The 19175-nt window shown below is 42.8% G+C and overlaps 1 protein-coding gene across 21 annotated transcripts in view; it reads right to left on the minus strand.

Annotated features, from left to right (window-relative positions):
* CAMK2G (calcium/calmodulin dependent protein kinase II gamma) overlaps positions 1-19175 on the minus strand; it is a 118451-nt gene that overhangs the window by 31670 nt on the left and 67606 nt on the right. For all 21 annotated transcript variants that reach the window (XM_077183221.1, XM_054637668.2, XM_054637665.2 and 18 more), the window contains 8 exons: positions 18625-18690; positions 15726-15798; positions 12435-12537; positions 11482-11565; positions 10516-10610; positions 7802-7924; positions 5445-5528; positions 4767-4809 (listed from right to left, as the gene is read on the minus strand). In XM_077183221.1, the coding sequence (XP_077039336.1) occupies positions 4767-4809; positions 5445-5528; positions 7802-7924; positions 10516-10610; positions 11482-11565; positions 12435-12537; positions 15726-15798; positions 18625-18690 (671 nt within the window). The remainder of the gene's footprint in view (positions 1-4766; positions 4810-5444; positions 5529-7801; positions 7925-10515; positions 10611-11481; positions 11566-12434; positions 12538-15725; positions 15799-18624; positions 18691-19175) is intronic.

Consider the following 19175-nt stretch of genomic DNA (forward strand, 5'->3'; position numbering starts at 1 on the left):
GCTTCTAAACACAAGCATTTACACCTGAAGAATTCTGGACTTTACTAAGACTTCATAAAATAAAAATTGTATCATACCAATACAGACTTCCCAATGACACAGAGTTGCAGCTTGTCATTCTCATATTCTCAGTTAAAAGAAAGTAATATTAACTATTTCTCAACTTGATGACGCTTCTGGAGTCACCACAAAGGAGCCAACAGTCACAAGTAGTCACAAGAGGCACTTTGGCTACCATCACACACAATACCCATGAACGCAGTGTAACTTCAAGAATATCTATTTATTAAGGACAAACACCACAATAAAAAGTATTCTCAGAGCTTTCCTGAACTTTAGAGAGAAGAATGTAGAAGTAGAAGAAATTATTCTAATAATTTACATCCACTTTTGATGATAAATTAGACTCTCTGGCTATAGTGATAAACAATTAAATGAAGCAATGAAATCTGTATCACTCTAGGAAGTTACTAACTGCAATCCACTACTTTGCCAGGTCCACACTGTAGTAGCTGAGCACCATTCACTGAAACCCTTACTGTTTCTTAAGAGATTTAGTAGATACAGAGAAAACACTTAAAAACAACTTGATCTTTCATTAAATGTGACTTCATCTTCTGCTTGGGAAATGTAGTTTTCAGTGATGTTATACTTTTTTAGTCAAAGCTCTACAAATACCTTAATAATTTTTCCCCCTCCAGATTTTCATACCTTTGGATTCGTACCAGGAGATACAAATTTCTGGTCCTGAATCAATATCTACCTAACATAACACAGTAGAAACTTCACATAAATTACTCATTTCAGTTAAAGAAAAGAACTCAAATTTCAACCTGAGTATAGATATATATGTATATACATACACACACATGCACAAAATAACAAAAATTCAGTTTCATACTTCTGGAAGGGAGGTATAACAAGACAGCAAAATATTTCAGTACCACTTCAGTATTTGTATTATTTCCTCCCTGCTCTTTAGTCAGCTAAAAAAAATGTCTCTGTACAGGTTGCACTAAATATACACAGGCATATTCAGGGCTTCTTTACTTAGTTAGAAAGAACTCCGCTCCTCAAATCTGTCTCCAGCCTCTCTCAACCTCACCTATCTAGCCAAAACCTCAAACCTGCACAGTGTTAATAAGGATCTGTGAGAGACATGTAACGAATTCCACTTATTGTCACACTCTGCCACAATAGCTCCCTCACAAAACTGACTTGAGCAAGCAGTGACAACCCAGAAAAAAGCTCAACATCAGTTAAAAATAGAGGTTTCAGGCATAAGGCGTAATTACCTGCAATGTCTGCCTTAGGATCTATTTTGAACAGAAGACTTGTGCTGAACCACGTGATAGAAATTAATTTCACAGTGTGAAAGCTTGTTGAACAACTTCCCAAATTAACAGTTGCAATCCACTTAGGAAAACAGTACTAAGAATTTCACAGAGGCCACTTGTAAGTTGTGCACAAAAATCAGCTTACGGAGAAAAGCCACTTCTCAGCATTTTGTGATGCTCCTCCTGGCACCATGGCTGCTCCTAAGATGAATACCAGCTTTTTTTCATCCTTTTACTCAGTTTATAGCAAGCCTATTTACAGAGTTTTATCTACATAAATGAGTCCAGGCACCCTTAAATATAGCAGGAGTCTCTAAAAACCTTGCCAACTCTCTTCTAGTAATAAATTTACATTTACTTCTCAGAAGATGATTTAGGAGTTTCTTGCATATGATCTAATCAGTTGATTTACCGACTGCACTTCTGTATTCTATAAATGAATGCAGATCAGATCAGTGCTTGCTTGGATCATCTGAACATCTGAAGCCCCAAGTGAACACCCAAGTAACCCTGGGTGTACCCTGGTGTGACCCCAACAATCCTACAGCAAAACTTAGATGCCATTGTTCTCTCTTGCAGCTGAATTAACACCTTACCAGAGTGTGGAGAGAAGCTACAAACCCCTTATTGTCATCAGGTTTCTTCTCCCTGACTTATGCTGAAAGGAGTACAACTGTACCTGCTTTAACCAAACAGCCTACAGCTGGCCTGAGATGCAATCTTCTAAAAAGAACCACAAACAGCCAATATTAAATGGCTGAATACATCATAACTGGGGAAAGGAACCAGGTATCTTTTAACTTAACTGGCCTGGGGCAAAAGGCACACAGCAAGCAACAAATTACTCACAAAAGAATAGAAACTTTTTTTTTTTCTTTGTAAAAAGCAAGAATTTTTGATGGGCTAAGGAGAGAGAGAAAGTACTGCTACAGATTCTTTAGGAATACAATTTGTCACAGGCCTATACAGAGAAGGAGCTCCATACCACAAAATGTGACACAGGAGATGGTAATGGCAATGAGATTAAAGGAGTCTTCTCATATTTCCTGCAGATAGTACAATCATGCCTAATTAATTGATACTGGGGTCACATGAGCCTTTATTTTCCTCTTTGTTCAAAACATCTATGAAAGAAGCTTTTAGGAGATCTCATCCCCAGGCAGGAAGAAGCTTCCCTCTTCATAAATCTAGTCCCCTGTCTGCTGCGAGTGGGACTTTGAAAAATCCACAAAATAGTGTCATCCAATTAGAGAAAAATAAAAACCCCTTAAAAGGGCTTTAGGAAAAGAAAGAAATATTATTGCAGAGCCCTTCAAGTCTGAGGCCTACCTGAAGTTCCCACACAAACTTTTAAACTTATTACTTTTAGTTAGCATGCATTTATTCTTTAATTTCAGCAGATGTACCTACTTCAACTGCAGCCAACTAGAAAACCAAAGTAAATTAAAAATAATTACAATTTTAAAAAGTCAAGCTCATATTACACAGAGTCCTGCAAAGGAAACAGGAGTAGATGATCTCATCCCTCTAAAAACACATTAAAAGGTAAGGAATTGCTACTCTCGACAGAGGCTTTGCATCTAAATTCACAACATCTCCCTCTGGACAGTTTTTCTGAGTGTCTCATACTTGGAATCACAGTTTATATTCAAAGCAGAACTCAGTGACACTGCAAACCCTGCACTCGCTATGGGCCACCTAGGATTTCCTTTTCTTCAGCTGTTAACTGAAGTGGATCCAGCAGCTTCAGCCCTTGACACAGAGAAGAATGAGTAGAGCAAGCTTCTTCCTCCTCACTACTAGCTCAGGGATTAAGTGGATGTATAGGTCACACACCATTAAGGAGAACCCTTCTCTCTGGCATTTCATGTACTCAAAATCTTACCCATAAGAGATTTTCTCACCCAAGTACTTCTGCAGCTTCATTAGAAGTGACAACATTCGCAGACTAAAAATTATCTAAACCTTCTGTTTATAAAAAAGGAATAAAACCCCTGACTATTCCAGAATCATCAATTAAGTGAAATAAAGATGAGCCATGTAAATAGAACAAAAACAGTTCACACCAGCAGAAGGCCCAAGAAAATGTACAGGCCTGTGGAAGTCCTGTCATTGTGCCATAGCTCCTCAAACAGTTATTTCAGAATCAATCTCAGAAAACAGTATAGCATTTTAAAGTCCTGTAACAGCACAATTGTGGGACAGATGAATGGATAAAATTACTCTGTCCCTTTAAGGCCAAACGATGAGAAAAGAAATTGTTGTAGTCACAAGAAATGCTGACATATTGGCACAGGTCTTCCTGAAAGCAAGAACCAAGAAAAAAAGTTTGGATGTTGGTGAGGGCTGGCCCTTAATTGTAGCATAGTTTCACTTAATTGTTTTTTTTTTTTTTTAACATCACCATACAGAAGGTTAAAAACACTGCCTTGAGTTCACAGAAGAATGTATGCATGAATGTGCACTTTGTGTGCTGAGATGATCATTTCACAGAGGTTTTCATTCCAATTACAAGTTTATTGTAACAACATCCAGAATATAAGTATTGGTATCCACCATTAGTAAATGGCCAGATGAAATCAATACACTTCCATCATCACATAATCCACATAGCAGACTTCCACTTGAAAGCAGCTGTAGTCAGGTGCAATAAAAATCTGACTCATTAATTCAATGGCTGCTCTTTTACAAGAGAAAGAAAATTCCAAAGAGGGTAAAGAAAACGAAGATCTCATAAACCAAAAGCAGTTACAAATAGAGGTTTTCCACCCAAATGAAAATGAACCCAGATAAGACTGCGTCACCTAGGTGTGTCGAGCCAAGACAGTAATCTTCCAAAGAGCATGGATTTACATGTTGAGATTTGCATTTTCAGTAAATGCACTACGTAATGCACTTGGGTGGGAGCCAGACTACCAGCTATTAAATTTAAAAGGATGAAAACCACTTCTGAGACTCCAAGAAGGAAAACTAATAGCCAGACACTTCAGACCCATTTTTGATGAGTCAAAGTAATACAATATCCAAATAGCTCCTGTCCCTATTCTCACCAATATTACTTCCCTGTCCCTGCCTCAGGTCTGAAGGAAACACTCCTACCTAATAAGAGCTCTTCACTCCTGGTTTACAATGGGAAAGCCAGTGATACCAGCTAGAATTTCTCACAAGTAAGTTGCTAATAAAACATCATGAGACAATTATGGAAGCTGACTTTACTTCTGTTTTGTGCCAGACTATAATACCATGGGCTCCTCTCCAAACAAATAATTTCCTATTTCACACTGGTCACCAGCTCAGGCAAAGTGACCACCATGATGAACTGAAACTATGTTTCCTCCTCTCCTACTTGACCCCAAAATGGTTTAAATATTCTCCAGCTCACTCACACAAAACAAAACCAAAGAAGGGATGGGAACATTGAGGACTTACCTGAAAAATTCCGAGACACAAGCATCGTTGTGAGGATTGCACCCTGTGGGGAAGACAAAGCAGGGATTACAGAAAGTGCCACTTGAGAAAGGGGCTGTGCTGACCCATGGAGGACACAATGCATCAGTTACCAATGCAGAGGTACCCCCTGGTACCCTGAAGAAGCCTAGTGTATCCAGGATTCCCACATGTGCCTCTTAGGCCCAACACAGGACACCCACAGTCCTGCCTTTCTAGAGCAGCAGCTAGATGCCAGGCAGGGTAGCCTAGGAAATCTGAAAGGGCACTAAGAATTAAACACATAGCTGCTTCCTAGGTTTCACACAGCAGAGAGCTGCTTTGTGCATAGGCCAGAGGCTTTGCCCCAGCTGCAGGCAACTGGTAACACTACTACTGGAAGGTGCAGAACTAAAGTCCCAGAACTACCTGCTCTACTTCAACTCACTGGCAGAAACTAGAAGGGGTGAATATGTAGCAGAGGAGGCATGGGAAGCTTAGAGCTTGGAGAAAGAAACTACCCAGCTCCTCAGTACACTGCTTCAGTGCCCTGTATTGGAGGATCACATAAGGTACTTCTCTAAAACTGTGCTAGTCATGAAAAGTATTGCTGCTAGGAAGACACTAACCTCAAATTCAGAGAACTAAAATCAAACCTAAAGCAAATTAAGATGTACTTACCTTTAGCTTCCTTCTAGCATTGAACTTTCTCAAGCATTCCACAGTCTCCTGCCTGTGCATCATTGATGCAACAGTGGATCGTTGCTGAAAAACAGGAACAGCAGAAGGTCAAGAACATACCCATACCAAATCAGCCAGGGAAGTTCATTCCACTTGCACACAACCAACACATTTAGGCTGACATGGCCGAGCCTCTCACCACTGCGTGGATGCAAAGCACTGCAACTGGTTCATAATCTGAGAACTTCTATTAAAGACACATTTAATCAAGATGGGCTGTGACGGGACTGCACCCAAGAAATTTATGACTGAAGTAAAGGTGAGAATCAGTGCTCCCTGCCTTTCAGGCACACACAGGTATTAAGATAGTATGAAGACAAAGAATACCCATGGGCAACTGAGTTAGATGCACTACAGAAAAGACCTGGGCTGCACTGGCTACAGTTTGAAAGGGAAATTTCAAGCACTAAGGGAATACTTGTGAGCAACGGACTTCTTGGACATGGCAACCCCTTGAATGTAAAAGATTGACTGGCAGAGGCTTGGCACCTTTATATCAGTATTGTAGAAACAGATTCTCAGCATGTAAGAGAAAAGATCGGGTATTTCTATTGTACCAATGGAAAAAAATGAGCATAATCTCTATGCAGTGATGCACATCTGTCACTCACAGCAGACTGGGATGCCATCAACTGCTAAAAGACAACTTCCCAGAAGCGTTGCAGCCATTAAGACCACAAGAGGAAATCAGAGACTGTTACTGCCAAGCATTTAGAGCACACGAGGAAGCCAGTGACTAATGCCAAAGTAGCTGTTGCTCTTGCATAGAACCACAAGCCTGAATTCCCTTTACGAGGACAGTGAGTAACTAACCTGGCAGGTAAGTGTGAATGAAGTCTCCACTAACTTTCTCTTGCTTGGAAAAAATTCTGCAATACCCAAAAGAACTGTAAACTGTGCATATATTCAGCTAGTTTCATGGGAAGTCTCTGTGCTTTGATGCTATTGTCAAAGCTGGTCACCCATTGCAGTAGACATGGCAGTGTGTGGGGAGAATGTAGCCAAATTATTCTCAAACAACTCTGGCTGGTTCCTCCAGTCTCTTCAGGAGAGACTGTGATGTCCAGCTGTTTCAATGTGCACTTACAAGAATCAGGACACATATTTCAGAAGTTCAGTGATGCTAAGACACTCAGTGTCTCAGATAAACTTTTAAACTTTTTTCGATTTCCTACGACATTTACTTTAGAGGAGCCATACATATCCAGAAAAAAACATGTTGTGCACACAGGGACTGCAAAGCAAAGGGAAACAACAGACTCAGGAGGCAGTTTCAGTGAGAGGCTGACATTGCTGGGAAGTGAAATCAGACTCTCCCTAGCTCAGAGAAGTAAAGTTGCCACAGGGAGTGGGCTATCATAATACAACTTTGGCTACAGGCATTGGGAGGAAAGTTTAATACACAGGAACTTGATTATAAGCATGCAAGGAGAAAAAAAAATATATATGCAGTCTCAGCTAGTGTGAAGTTTTGACTTCCAAGGAACTGCATCATCTTACAGCAGACACTCCTGTTAGACAGATGTTCACATAATTAACTTTAAATTGCTGTCTGTTGATTTGTGGTATAAGGAGCACCACCACAGTTTTTCAAGAACAAATGGGTAAAGGAGCACACTAGACCCATCCCAGAAGTATGCTGTGGTATTACCAGAGCATCTGGTAAGACTTAGGTCAAACTATTTCATCCTGCAGAGATAAAAGTGCATCACTGCTGCCCTCCCCTACACCCACACCCAGCTGTGTTCTGATATTTCCTTGCCAACTTTGCAAAAGATGAAAAATACTTATGTGTGAGGCCTGGCAAGGCAGAAACTACATACACAGAACAGCAAAAGATTTTTTGCTGATTTCAAGTTTACAGCCAGTTAAGCTGCAGCATAGCAGAAATGTCCCAAATATTGCCAAGATGCTATGCCATAAACTGAAGCAGAGATGAAGAAAAAAATGGTCCTAAAATTTTTGTCTGATGCCAAACTCCATTTAATATTTTTGGATGCTATGGATTGGAAAAGATGTGGGGAAAAAACCAGAAACTGTGGACACTGACAAAATTCTAAAAGAACAAGGGATTTTTTTTTACTATTGTGGCAATAAAAGCACCAGAGCATGACAAAGTTGGCTTGTTGAAGGTCAGTAGTCAAAAAAAAAAAAAAACCCTGAAATATTTGAAATTGTAGTGAGGGGTGGAATGTGGTGGTTTTGCCAACACAGAAATATACTGGGTCCTTCAAGTCTTCCTGTCATGTCCATTCAAGGCAAACCACAAATTAACCTGTCACAAGGAGAACACTTACACAAACCCATGGGTGTTTGAGAGCCTGGTCAGCTGTGATGCGCTTCGCTGGGTTTATCGTCAGCATCTGGTTGATCAAATTCTTGGCTTCGGGAGTCACGGTGTCCCACTCAGGTGATGGGAACTAAAAGAGGAAGAAGGAACAGATGATGAACTGAACAGAAATATCTTCTACTAGCAGAAGAGATTCTTCCCTGCTACACAGCTAAATTCCAGCCTTTGCCCTTTTGATGCCAGGGCTAACACATTTGCAAAATCCACCAGTTTTTGTGAAAACTCATACTGAACAAAAATCATCCAGAATCCAACAAATGAATGGTACCAGACAGAAGAACACACCTGTACCATTCACCAGACATAAGCAAGAAGATTAAGAGTCTAAAAACCTTTTAGGAATCACTCAGACCTTTGAATTTCTTTCACACTCAACAGTCAAAAAAGTAAAGTCACAGACCTTTTTAACCAAGTTCTTACATGAAAAACACGGGCACTATCTTTTTTTACCCCACCTGTCTCTTTCTACAGCATACTAAAAGCTCTAACAACTTATGAAAAATCACAAACAGTTAACTACAGTAAAACTGCATGAAAGCAAAACCCACTAACAGGGAACATCCCACCAGGTACACTTTTCCCACCATAAAACACTATATCCTAGAACAATACCAGTCACTTGGGTGTAGCAACCCTCCAGCAAGTTGTTAGCAACCACCTACCATACCAACATCTTTACTTGGGGGGCAAGAGAGATGTAACAGTGGATGGGAATACAGAAGCATGAAAACAAAGAAAAGAATTTTAAGTATTTCAGCTGCTGATCATCCATGAGGGGTAACTGTTTTCTGCTATAATTCCAGCAATGATAAAGATGAGATATTTATACCATCCCGTACAGGCTTGCATGTGGTATGGATGACAGCATGCTGAGATTAAATCCTATGAATCTACTGTACAAATACAGGTGAACTTCAGAACACAAATATGCTGTTGGGGTAAAGTTCCCTGTCTGTAAGTGGGAGGAAAAAATGGATTTATCCTGAAAACATTTCCTTACAGTACTGCATAATTTAGAAAAAGTTTATTCCATCTTTTTTTCTTATGCTTTTTTATTGCTTTACTCTGTTGGGTCATAACAATACACCTGCTGTATTTGATTTGCATATAATCTCATTTCTGCATTTGCAGGCATCACTAAGGCATTATACAATTTGTTCTGCAAACACTGCATGAGGATACTCAAAAATCATCATACTGAAGTTTCAGGCAAGGACAATTTTCCTACACCTGAACTCTGAAGTATTCATAGTAATGTCTTGCAAAACCCCTAATCAACAGTACAAAAAAAAAAAAAAAAAAAAAAAAAAAAAAAAAATCACTGTTTTCACTGTTGCCACTTCCTGTCTGGTCAAGGGAGAACAACAGACTGGTCATGTGCCTACAAGCCCCTTGGTGCTGGGTAAGGACACCAGGGACAGGTGCATCATTAAAATGCAACAATTTTCTATCAGGCAAAATGAGGGAAGGATCTAGTGAAATTTGTTCACTATAGATAAGAATTCAAAAACAATAAATAGGTAAGGAGGAATCAGGCACTTCACTCTTCATGACTTACAGAAAGAGGTATTTAATCCCTGAAGTGCTTTGAAAATCTCTATTGATATAATTAGTGCAAAAATGCTTCAAATAAGAACAACTAACACAAAAACTGGAGGGGCAGCAAGGCAAGAGAAGAACACAAGTCCATTTAAAGCTATCAAGTACAAAGACATCACTTTGCTTTCACTCAGGAAAGCCACAGAGCCAGGACATAGGCAGACCTTTGTTCTCACCAGCACAGCTGCTCTCATGGTCTCAAGCACAGAAGCTGGGAGGTAGCTGGCAGAAGGAGTCCAGCAGAACCCCCACCTTTTGGGTTTTTATTTTTGTTTAATTCAAACCACAAGATGGCCTACAAAAAGAACTCCCCAACTTCTTGATATTCATGCCCACAGGCTTTGAACTAGGATTTCCAGGAGTTCCTTCTTCCCTCTCAAGACTCTCCTTACATGGAAGAATTTATGTCAAACATTAAAGCTGTGGTACTCAAATTATATTTTATTCCACCTTTGCTTCCCTCAGTACTAACCTCCTTGCTATTCCTCTTTCAGGCACTTTTTACACCTCAGTTTTGCTGTGCTCTAGGAAGTGTTCCATGATCTGTTTGGCTTTTTACAAGAGCCTCCAACCCAATCCACCATGCTGATCCCCACCACAAAGCCACCCCTCCAATGGTCCCCCACCATTCAGTCTTCTCACTTGCCTCCATGGTTTCCATGGACTACAGCACAGAGGAGTAAAAGACTATAACTGAAGTTAATATTCTACAGAATACATCCCCATACTTTTTATTAGGCCTTGACAAAGACAAGCTCCTTCATTCTATCTTCCCTCTACTCCACTAAAAATATCAGCATTACTAGAAGACACCATTTCCCACCTCTGCATTTCCCTAACAAGTGTTAATGTTCTAGTGCCCACTGTGATGCTTTCCCTCCATATCCCTCCAGCAGCCCCAGACAGGGCTGTATCCCAGGCAGTGAAGACAGCGAGGTGTATGAGCACGTCAAACGTCACTCGGCACAGAAGCTCGGCCTGCTGCAGGACACCAGGTGAGACAGTGCCATGTTTGGATGGCTTCTACACCCATGCAGGTACTCAGCAAGGAAGTGCCCTTACGTCATAGGCTCCGGCCTTGATCTGCTGATAGAGTTTGTGCTGATCTTCATCCCAAAAGGGAGGGTACCCCACTAGTAATATGTACAGAATCACTCCTGGGAGGGAGAGACACAGATACACTATGGTTAGGCTCATATGCCATTTATTCCTTCAGCCCCTCTTCCTTCCCTCCTGACAGTCCCCAAGGCAATGATTGCTCCATAGATTCATTTGCCATCATATTTAGCCTTCTGAGATAGCAAAGCACAGTACAAATCTGTCACCTGCTGGACCTCACCCTGGCACTTCACGTTCAGCTCTTAACGCCAGTGTCAGGAGCTAGAACGAGCTGCATAATGTCCTTCCACCCTCCTCTGGCTACCATGGCTGGTGAGCCACAACTCCCAGCTGCTCTCAGAGTAAGATGAAGCCACATCTCCGAGGGTTCCTGGGCAGCAAGGGATGTTTTAGGAAGGACTCTGTTTTTAGATGCTTACTGTGCATGGTGTTGGGACAAAATTGACACTGACAAAGCTGACACTCCTGGCCTGCAGAGAACTATTTAGTCCATGTCAGGCAACACTGATATCACAAATCTTTAAACTTATCTGTCCCAGATACATTAACAGTTACTTATTTTCTGTAAAAAAAAATCATCCTTCTTCAGTATTTAATCTTCTACATAGTTAGTGTAATAGGAAATTGCTACAGTTATCTAAACAACTGACTCTGCAAAGCATAGACAGGTCCTATCTCTTGAGTCTCAAACATCTGATAGGTGGCCCAAGGAGAAGATTAGGAGCCAGAATCAAGTGAGTTCAGGCTCCAGTATTCATTCCATCTACACAAGGTGCTTATGCTCAGTTGTGCCTTCATGTCTCCACCCAGTAAGGAGCACTGTGCACCCTCCCAGCAACAGGCTACAAGGAATCACTCTTTTACACAAAATGATGCTGTTTAAGTGTAAAACATTTTGCCAAATCTTACCACATGCCCATATATCCACTGGTTTTCCATAAGGATCTTTTCTTAAGACTTCAGGGGAGAGGTAGCCTGGAGTACCAGCAAACCCTGCCAGAAAATGGATGACATGACTTACAGTACCCAAGCAGAAGAGAGATTGCCATATCACAAAATCCACTAGTGGTAACTAACAAGTTCCAAAACCTGTCTCTCCCACCCTTCATCTCTCATTTGCTAGAGCTGTCTCTTGGTAAACCAGCAAAAAGAGGCAAGAAACCCCAAAATAAAGCAGAAAATCAGATGGGATCCAGTGCCTGTGTATTGCAAGAAAAACAGACAAGTAAGAGGGACCATGTCAACCAGCTGGGCACAAACTTGTATGCCAGGCTTTATATAATTGTTACATATAATGGCTTGGAGTTTGAAAACACAAGACACAAATGGGACACATCTGATTGCTGAGCAGTACGGGGAGACCAGGAGAAGAAGCAGTTTTTCCAGAATCTCTGCAGCATTGCAGAGTATCAGAGCTGATTTTTAGCCTGAAAAGGTCTCATTTCTAATTATGCTTTAGCTAAACAAAGATAAGGTCAGATCCAAATGTGCCTGAGGAAGGCTAGGTCAAATGCATTTCTGTAAAGTGACCAAACAAAATTCCAGATGTCTACACTTCTGAGCAGTAGGAAAGTTCACATCAGGGTCTAAACTTAGCAGCTGCATTCATCTCTGACACTAGCATCCACTGTAAACTGAGAAGAAAAATAGAGAAACACAGCCATTTTTTCTGTCTTTCTTTATTAGTTTTTCCTCTATTGCACCTAGGCTTGAGCCTAACACCCAGAGGCTGTCATCCTTGGCAAAGAAACAGCCAAATACAGAGAAGTGTGCTGGAAGAGCTGAGAGAAAGTACTCAGGAGGATGCAACTCAACCAGCCACCAGAAAACAGGGGAGCAAAGCTGGGAAAGCTCAGTCTTACCAAACCAGGCCTGCTGCTCTCCCTGGACTTCTATAGCCAGTCCGAAGTCAGCCAGTTTGACAGCAGCACCCTTACATTTACTCGCTAGTAGTAAATTCTCAGGCTGAGGAGAAGAAAGAAAAAAGAGAGTAAGAATGAAAGACTGACATCCTTGTTAAAACCTCTCACCTAGTATTCACATCACTAAATTGCACCTGCTGACTGAATTTAGCATGCAGTACTAAACCTCTTCAGATGAAGACACAGCAACAGCAACGAATGGCCTTGACCAAGAGTGGCAGAAAATTGTCAAGTCTATCACAAATCCTCTGGCTCCTCCGTGGGAGACAGAGCCTCATCTAACCCAGCCCATACATTACATGCTGACACCAGAGGGCACTGGCAGTACAGCTCCTGCAGCACTTAAGCCAAAATTCTCTTCTGCCCTGCTCAGAGAGGATAACTGGGGGGAGGGGAAAGGGAAGCGGAGGAAGAAGGGAGGGACAATGCAGGAGATACAATCTGCAGTGATGTTTCTCCCCTTGAACATTAGACAGTCCCCAAGGCACTGAAAAAGTAAATATGATGCTAATAAGGGCTGCCAAACACACTGCTGTAATGTGGGAAGGCATCATCTGGCTAGGCAGTAGTTTTCATCCCTTACAGAAAAAGCCTCAGCCTCAAACTGGCATAAGCAGCACAGCAGTGAGTATTCTTGTAAGCAATTTTTTCATGCTACACATTTACAGCAGTATAAAATATTCTGTCTTGCTACTGCTGCCATCACCTATACAAGAAGCAACTATGTCACTTTTCCCATGTGCTAGGAAAGGGAGACAGACTTTTGACCCTCATATTTCCACCTTGAATGAATCTCACTCAAACCATAATTCTGTTGTGTTCCAACAGAGGACTTCAGCAGAAGGCTTTACACAGCTCCAAAAAGTGGACTGAGAATTGGCAGCTTCCTCTGAAACACCAGAGCAGCTAGCTACATAGGACTCCTTGAAACTCCAAAGCCTTTAAGGTGATGGCTATTATGGCTTTGCAGGAAAATCAACTTGAAGATAGGCAAGTCAAATGGTGGTTTCTCATCCTAAGCTCTTCTCATCTTTTATGCAATTCGTTATCAAGTTGATTTTTTAACTGAGCAGGATGGATACCTGGAAATCCAGAAACAGGACCTTGTCTCAGTTTCAAAAATCTGATAAGGGTCTTTTTTGCAGCCTGCTCAGTATTTCCACCCCATAGCAACTCTTTACCCCTGTTCTGCCTGACAGGCACAAGATGCTTTGCTCACTCATCTGTCCTGAAGTACCGGGCATGTGCCTACTTCTGCCTTGAATGAAAGGAGCAAAGCCTTCCTCAACACAGCCCTTGCCATAAGCAGCAGGGAAGGAAGGACACCTGGGTCTCGATACATTTGGATGCCACTGGCTTTTCACTATATGGCAAGAAGAAAAGATTGTGGTAATTAGGCCACACTAATGAAAATTCACCACTATAAACAAGACCCTAAAGCAGAAGATCAATTAAATATTCTGAAAATCCCTCTCAACTCCAGATTGCACCTAGGCTTAGCTTGACTAAGAGCAACATTTAAGACAGACTTGTGCTAGTTAAGCACTTTGTACCTCTATTTTAGAAGCAAACACCTTAAGGCTAATGGTGCTTATCCATGTGCATGTTTGCCAGCATATGGGTTGTCTCAGGTTTCACATACTTTTTGGTGAGGATGTGAATGCACTCCCTAATTTCTTCCAGTCCCTATAGGCAGCTCAACATTTGACATTCTTTAATAGCATGTCAGCCAAAAGACAGGCTTATGAGAATGAGGTGCAAAAGACAAAACCTTACTTGAAGCTGGCTCTGCAGTTATTACACACTGACCCTGAAGGCCAAGCTTTTGGAGAGGAGAAGAGAGGAGCTAATATTAAATAAAAAGCATAGGAACTTTCATTGCTAAAAGAAATGGTTACTCCTCAGGCCTGGATAGTTTCAGACAACCAGAGCAAGCAACAGAAGAAACATATTAATTACAAGAGGGAGTGTCTAGAAGCTGATAAATCCTGAACAAGTTGCTAGCTTTCCTACAAACAAAACTTTTGGAAGGAAACCAGATTATATTTGAACACAATGAAAGCTTCTTCTGTACTAGAAAACATTATTGATTTTCACAGACTCCCTAATTTTGGGCACTAGTGCCTCTTGGATGCTGCTTTCTCAGGAGCTGGTGTTGGGTCTAATCAGGAGCAGCCACAGTCCACAGCAGATCATTTGCATTTTTTCACAGTGTAGTGAAGCAGAAGGTCAAAAGTGTTGCATGGGAATTTGTCAGAAACACAAAGGGTTCTCCACTAGATCAAAACACCAGAAGAACACTGCTACCAAGCTTGCAGTGTGCTTTTACCTTGCTGTCTGCAAAATATTTTTCTACCTTCCCCCTCACACATGGTTTAACAAGCCCAAACCAATACTAGCAGCAGGTGTCATCCTGCATTAATTTAACTGGACTGTTGGTGACCATCACCATTGCCACTTTAGACAGAGAAGGCTCCAGGGCACGCAGACTTTCCTGCACAAATCCCTTCATTCTGGAGCCTGCCCAGCTCCCAGCACAGCTGCCCAGTTTGGGGAGTTTAGGAGACTCTACTGCGGAGGCTTAGGGGCTATAAATGTGTTATAATGTGTCAAATGATTGATTCATCCAGTCTTTAACTGGCCAGCAGTTTTGGTTTTAGATTAAAAGTGCTTCTACTGATGAGAGAAGAAAGAAATAACACAAAAAATTCTTGTTGAACATCTCTGCCCTAGCGCAGTGGCATGTATTTGGCAACACTGCAGAATAAAAATATACATGCTCTGTGCAGACAAACTCATCCTGGCAGATTGAACAAAGATTGCTGCAGGTCTCTAGAGATCTCTTCAATCACAAAGTAGAAAGTGTCCTTCATTATAATGAATCCTACCCAAGTTTCTCTGGAAGCATACTTCTCTCCAAGATTCACAACAACCACATCCTGGAGCTGCCTCAGAGAAGCTGAGAGCTGGCAAGTTTCACAAAGACTGAAAACTTCCTTGGGAGTTCATCACACCCTCTAGCCCTCTAGAAAACTCTGAAGAAGCAAATTCGTGCTTCAGGAACCCCTGAACCAAGTTCAAGTAAAGAAAAAAAACCAAAAACAACAAAACCAAACCCAAAAAAAGCCCACACAAAAATCTCTGCCAGCTGGCAACACAATATTCCTGTCTTGCCTCTTCCAATGATCCCCTGGCTGCTCTCCTCAGACTACAGCACAGAGGAAACATTACCTTCAAGTCCCTGTGCACAATATCATGCTGGTGAATGTGATTCACACTCTCCAGTATCTGATGAATACAGTGGCTGCAAGATAAAAGGGAGAGACACACAAAGTTACGCACACACATTTAACATCTCATCTCATCCCAGAACTACCTCCCTAACTTTTATATTTGTACTACAGGGCATTCAAGATCTCATGCTGAATGTCTTCCTCATGAGCAGTGGATGCCACAGCTCAGCACCATCACAGATGAACGACTCCAGCGCCCCCAGTAACAGGATGCCAAACATCCTTTCTGTAGCAGGACCACAAAGCCTCTCTCCTACCTCCCATCATTTCCTTCCTTCCCTTCCCATCATACTAAGCCTCTCATTTGTTCCTTCAGCCAACAGTGCCCACCCCACACAGAACAACCAAGGTATCTGAGTATCTTCAAACAGCAGCCAAAATTGCAAGCAAGACCAAATCACTCCAGGAAACATTCCACTGGGCTAGTCCTGAGCAAAGAATAAACTTCGGGAGAGCAGCAGCCTCCCCCAGAAAATTCAGGATGACGACGCCTGGGTGCCTGCCAGTTTGCAAAGCTTTCAGAGGAGCATCTCAAGCACTTTATATACACAATGTGCACACACACCCGCTTGCTGGGTGCCTTTTAAGTACAGATCCCACTTAAGGGGTTAGTAATCTGAAAAGCAGACTCATTCCGTTAAGTGCAGCGTGCTGCACTCCCCCAGCTCACAGAAAACCCTGTCTCTGCCATTCCCACTGCTGTAAACCACAGGGACAAAAACAAGATGTTATTTACACCTGTCGCATAACAACAGCACAATCCACCCATGGGTGAGATTCCAGGTTGGAACCATCCCTTCCATTAAACATTTACTTGGCTCCCAAGGGTGCATGTGGAACAGAATAGGGATTTTGACAACTATGGCTGGGCAGTAAGCACACAGATGTGGACAACTCAGAGAGGTCTATGTCCTCACTGTAGGACCTCTCAGATCCTTCTCTGACTTCTACAAAACACAGAGGAACAAATTTGAAATAAGTGAAATATTTGTGGAAAGGAAAAAGGCTACAGGAAAAGATGGGAACAGGGTGAGGAGAGGAAGAGGAGAGGCATTACAGCACTGTGTATTTGCTATCCCCCGCCCTCTGGAGCTGGCAGTACAATCCTCAGGGTCGGAATCCATGAAAATCTCCCTGCTCCCAAAACAAAAATGTATAATTAGAACAGAGCTGAGTCTGAGCGAGAGAGATATTCTGGCCAAAAATGGCAAAAGTGTGAGGTGTCCCAGGCGAGCCAAACACGGCAGATTGGCACAGACCTCGCTCCCTCGCTCTCTCAGACTGCTCTGGAATTCAGCACAGCATGGGGAGAGAAAGGGAGGAGTTTCACTCTGTCATCTTGTGGGCACTTGGAGACCTGACCAGCTGACAGTCAGAGTGCTGAGCACCCTGAGGAAGGCTCACAGAGCAACAGACAGTCCTCCTTTTCCCCTAACCCTGCCATAATTTTCCTGAACAGTGTCAGTCACTGACAGCTTTTGAGCACTTCAGGGAGCAGGCACTGGCAAGAGGAACAGGGGAAGGATTGTGATTGATAACCTCAAAACTTCCCAACTTCAAGGCAGAGCGGCATGACTGACTGTGTATCCATCTGAGATGCTGTGCCTACAGGATCTGTACACCCCACTGAAAACATCTATGGGGCTCTCAGACCTCTCTGCCAGGAGCTCCAGCAGAGCTGATGAGTTCACTGGCCTTCCCAATCACCAGATGGCTCCTGGCAGAGCGCACAGGGCAGTGCCTCATTTGAAAGCCTGCAATGACCAGAAGACACACACTGTAAATGAACCACAGGGAAAACAAGTGCCTGCAGACTCCATTAGCAGTACCTACACCAACACCTCAGGTCACACTCTCTTTCCCTCCCTGCACCCAGTATCTCTGTCCTTAAAGTACTGCCTACCACGCTCAACCTGCCACGGGTACCCACTACATCCTTCTTACTCCTCTATTCTCATGGCTCCCCTGATTTCTGCTTCAGCAAGGGTTAGTATGGGATAAGAACATGACTGGTGTTCAGTCTGCAGGGTGAAATGTCACCATTGGGCCACTCTGAGGCCATGCAAAAGCAGAGCAGGAGTGGCCTAATCCCAGCTTTGATTCCAGATGCTGCATGTCCAGCAGATGGATGGGTCAGACAACACCCTCAGCTACTGCTGCACAAAACATCCACCCTGTATAAACAGGGACATGCACGTACCACTTCAGGAAACTCACATGTGGGAGAGAGGGGACACATTCAGGAACAGAAGGGCATAACTCTAAATCTTTTTAACATCAAAATATGAAGGTTGCTCTCTCATGTTGTGCCTTCTGTCACTGCACTGACCAGCTGACAGTCAGAGAGGGCTTCCACAGAAACACAGCCGTCAAAGCCCCCTCTCCTCACTGTCCTGTAAACCATTACCTAGACACAGGCAAATTGAATGGATCTGCCCAACAGCAGTGGCACATCACTGGAAACCCTGCTAGAAGAAGAAAAAGGCCAAGCAGGCAGCACCCTCACAGCTCTCCCTTATGTTTGCTCTGTAAAGACATTCTGTCACCAAAAAGGCCAGGTAGACAAAGCTGCTAACAGTGGATCTCCCAGCAAAGAGCACAGCATCTGCAAGTGGCAGAGACAGCAATGTCTCCAAGTGGGCAAGGGCTAGAGCTGTACTGAGTCAGGCTGTCTGGTGACAATTAAGTTCATGCTAATAGCAGAAAGAGGATTTGTTTTATCCAGACAAGGGGCAAGAGTGTTAGAACAAAGTCACACGCAGATCAGCAGTCAGGAAACTCATTCCACTTGTACATGTACATGGAACATGCATGCAAGGGTCTGGAAACAGTCTTACCTGGCATCTGCTTCACTGTAGTATTCTCTAGCAACAATATCTTCAAAGAGCTCCCCTCCAGTAACCCTGGAGTGCAAAAGAACAAAGGATGTTACAGAGCCCATGCTTGTGCAGTCAAAGGATGTATATGGCCACCCAGCAGGGCCCTTTGCCAGAGCCTGCATGGGTTACTGCCTTCCAGGGGAACCAGGGCAGAGCTCCACCATTATGGCACCAGCACTGCTACATCCACATGACTGAGCCCTTGGACTGCCTTTGCACCAGCAGTGCACAGGACACTGCTGACACACTGTGCACGAATTGCCCACACACCCCTGCTGAGCACAGGTGTATGCTGAGCTTGGGAAGAACCCCTGTGGGGCTGCCTCAGAGACAAAGATCAGTCTCCATACACAGGACAGACATTCTTTGCCATCCCCACACTTACACCTGGTGCAAGGAGCCAGGAGCTTTCCTGGTCTGTCCCCACCACACAGTCAATGGATTTTTGTCAAATAGGCCAGAGGTCTATTTGAGGTATTTACAGGTCTCAAAAGAGAAGGGGAGAATGA

The sequence above is a fragment of the Agelaius phoeniceus genome, chromosome 9, assembly GCF_051311805.1.
Source record: "Agelaius phoeniceus isolate bAgePho1 chromosome 9, bAgePho1.hap1, whole genome shotgun sequence".
Taxonomy (NCBI): Eukaryota; Metazoa; Chordata; class Aves; order Passeriformes; family Icteridae; genus Agelaius; species Agelaius phoeniceus.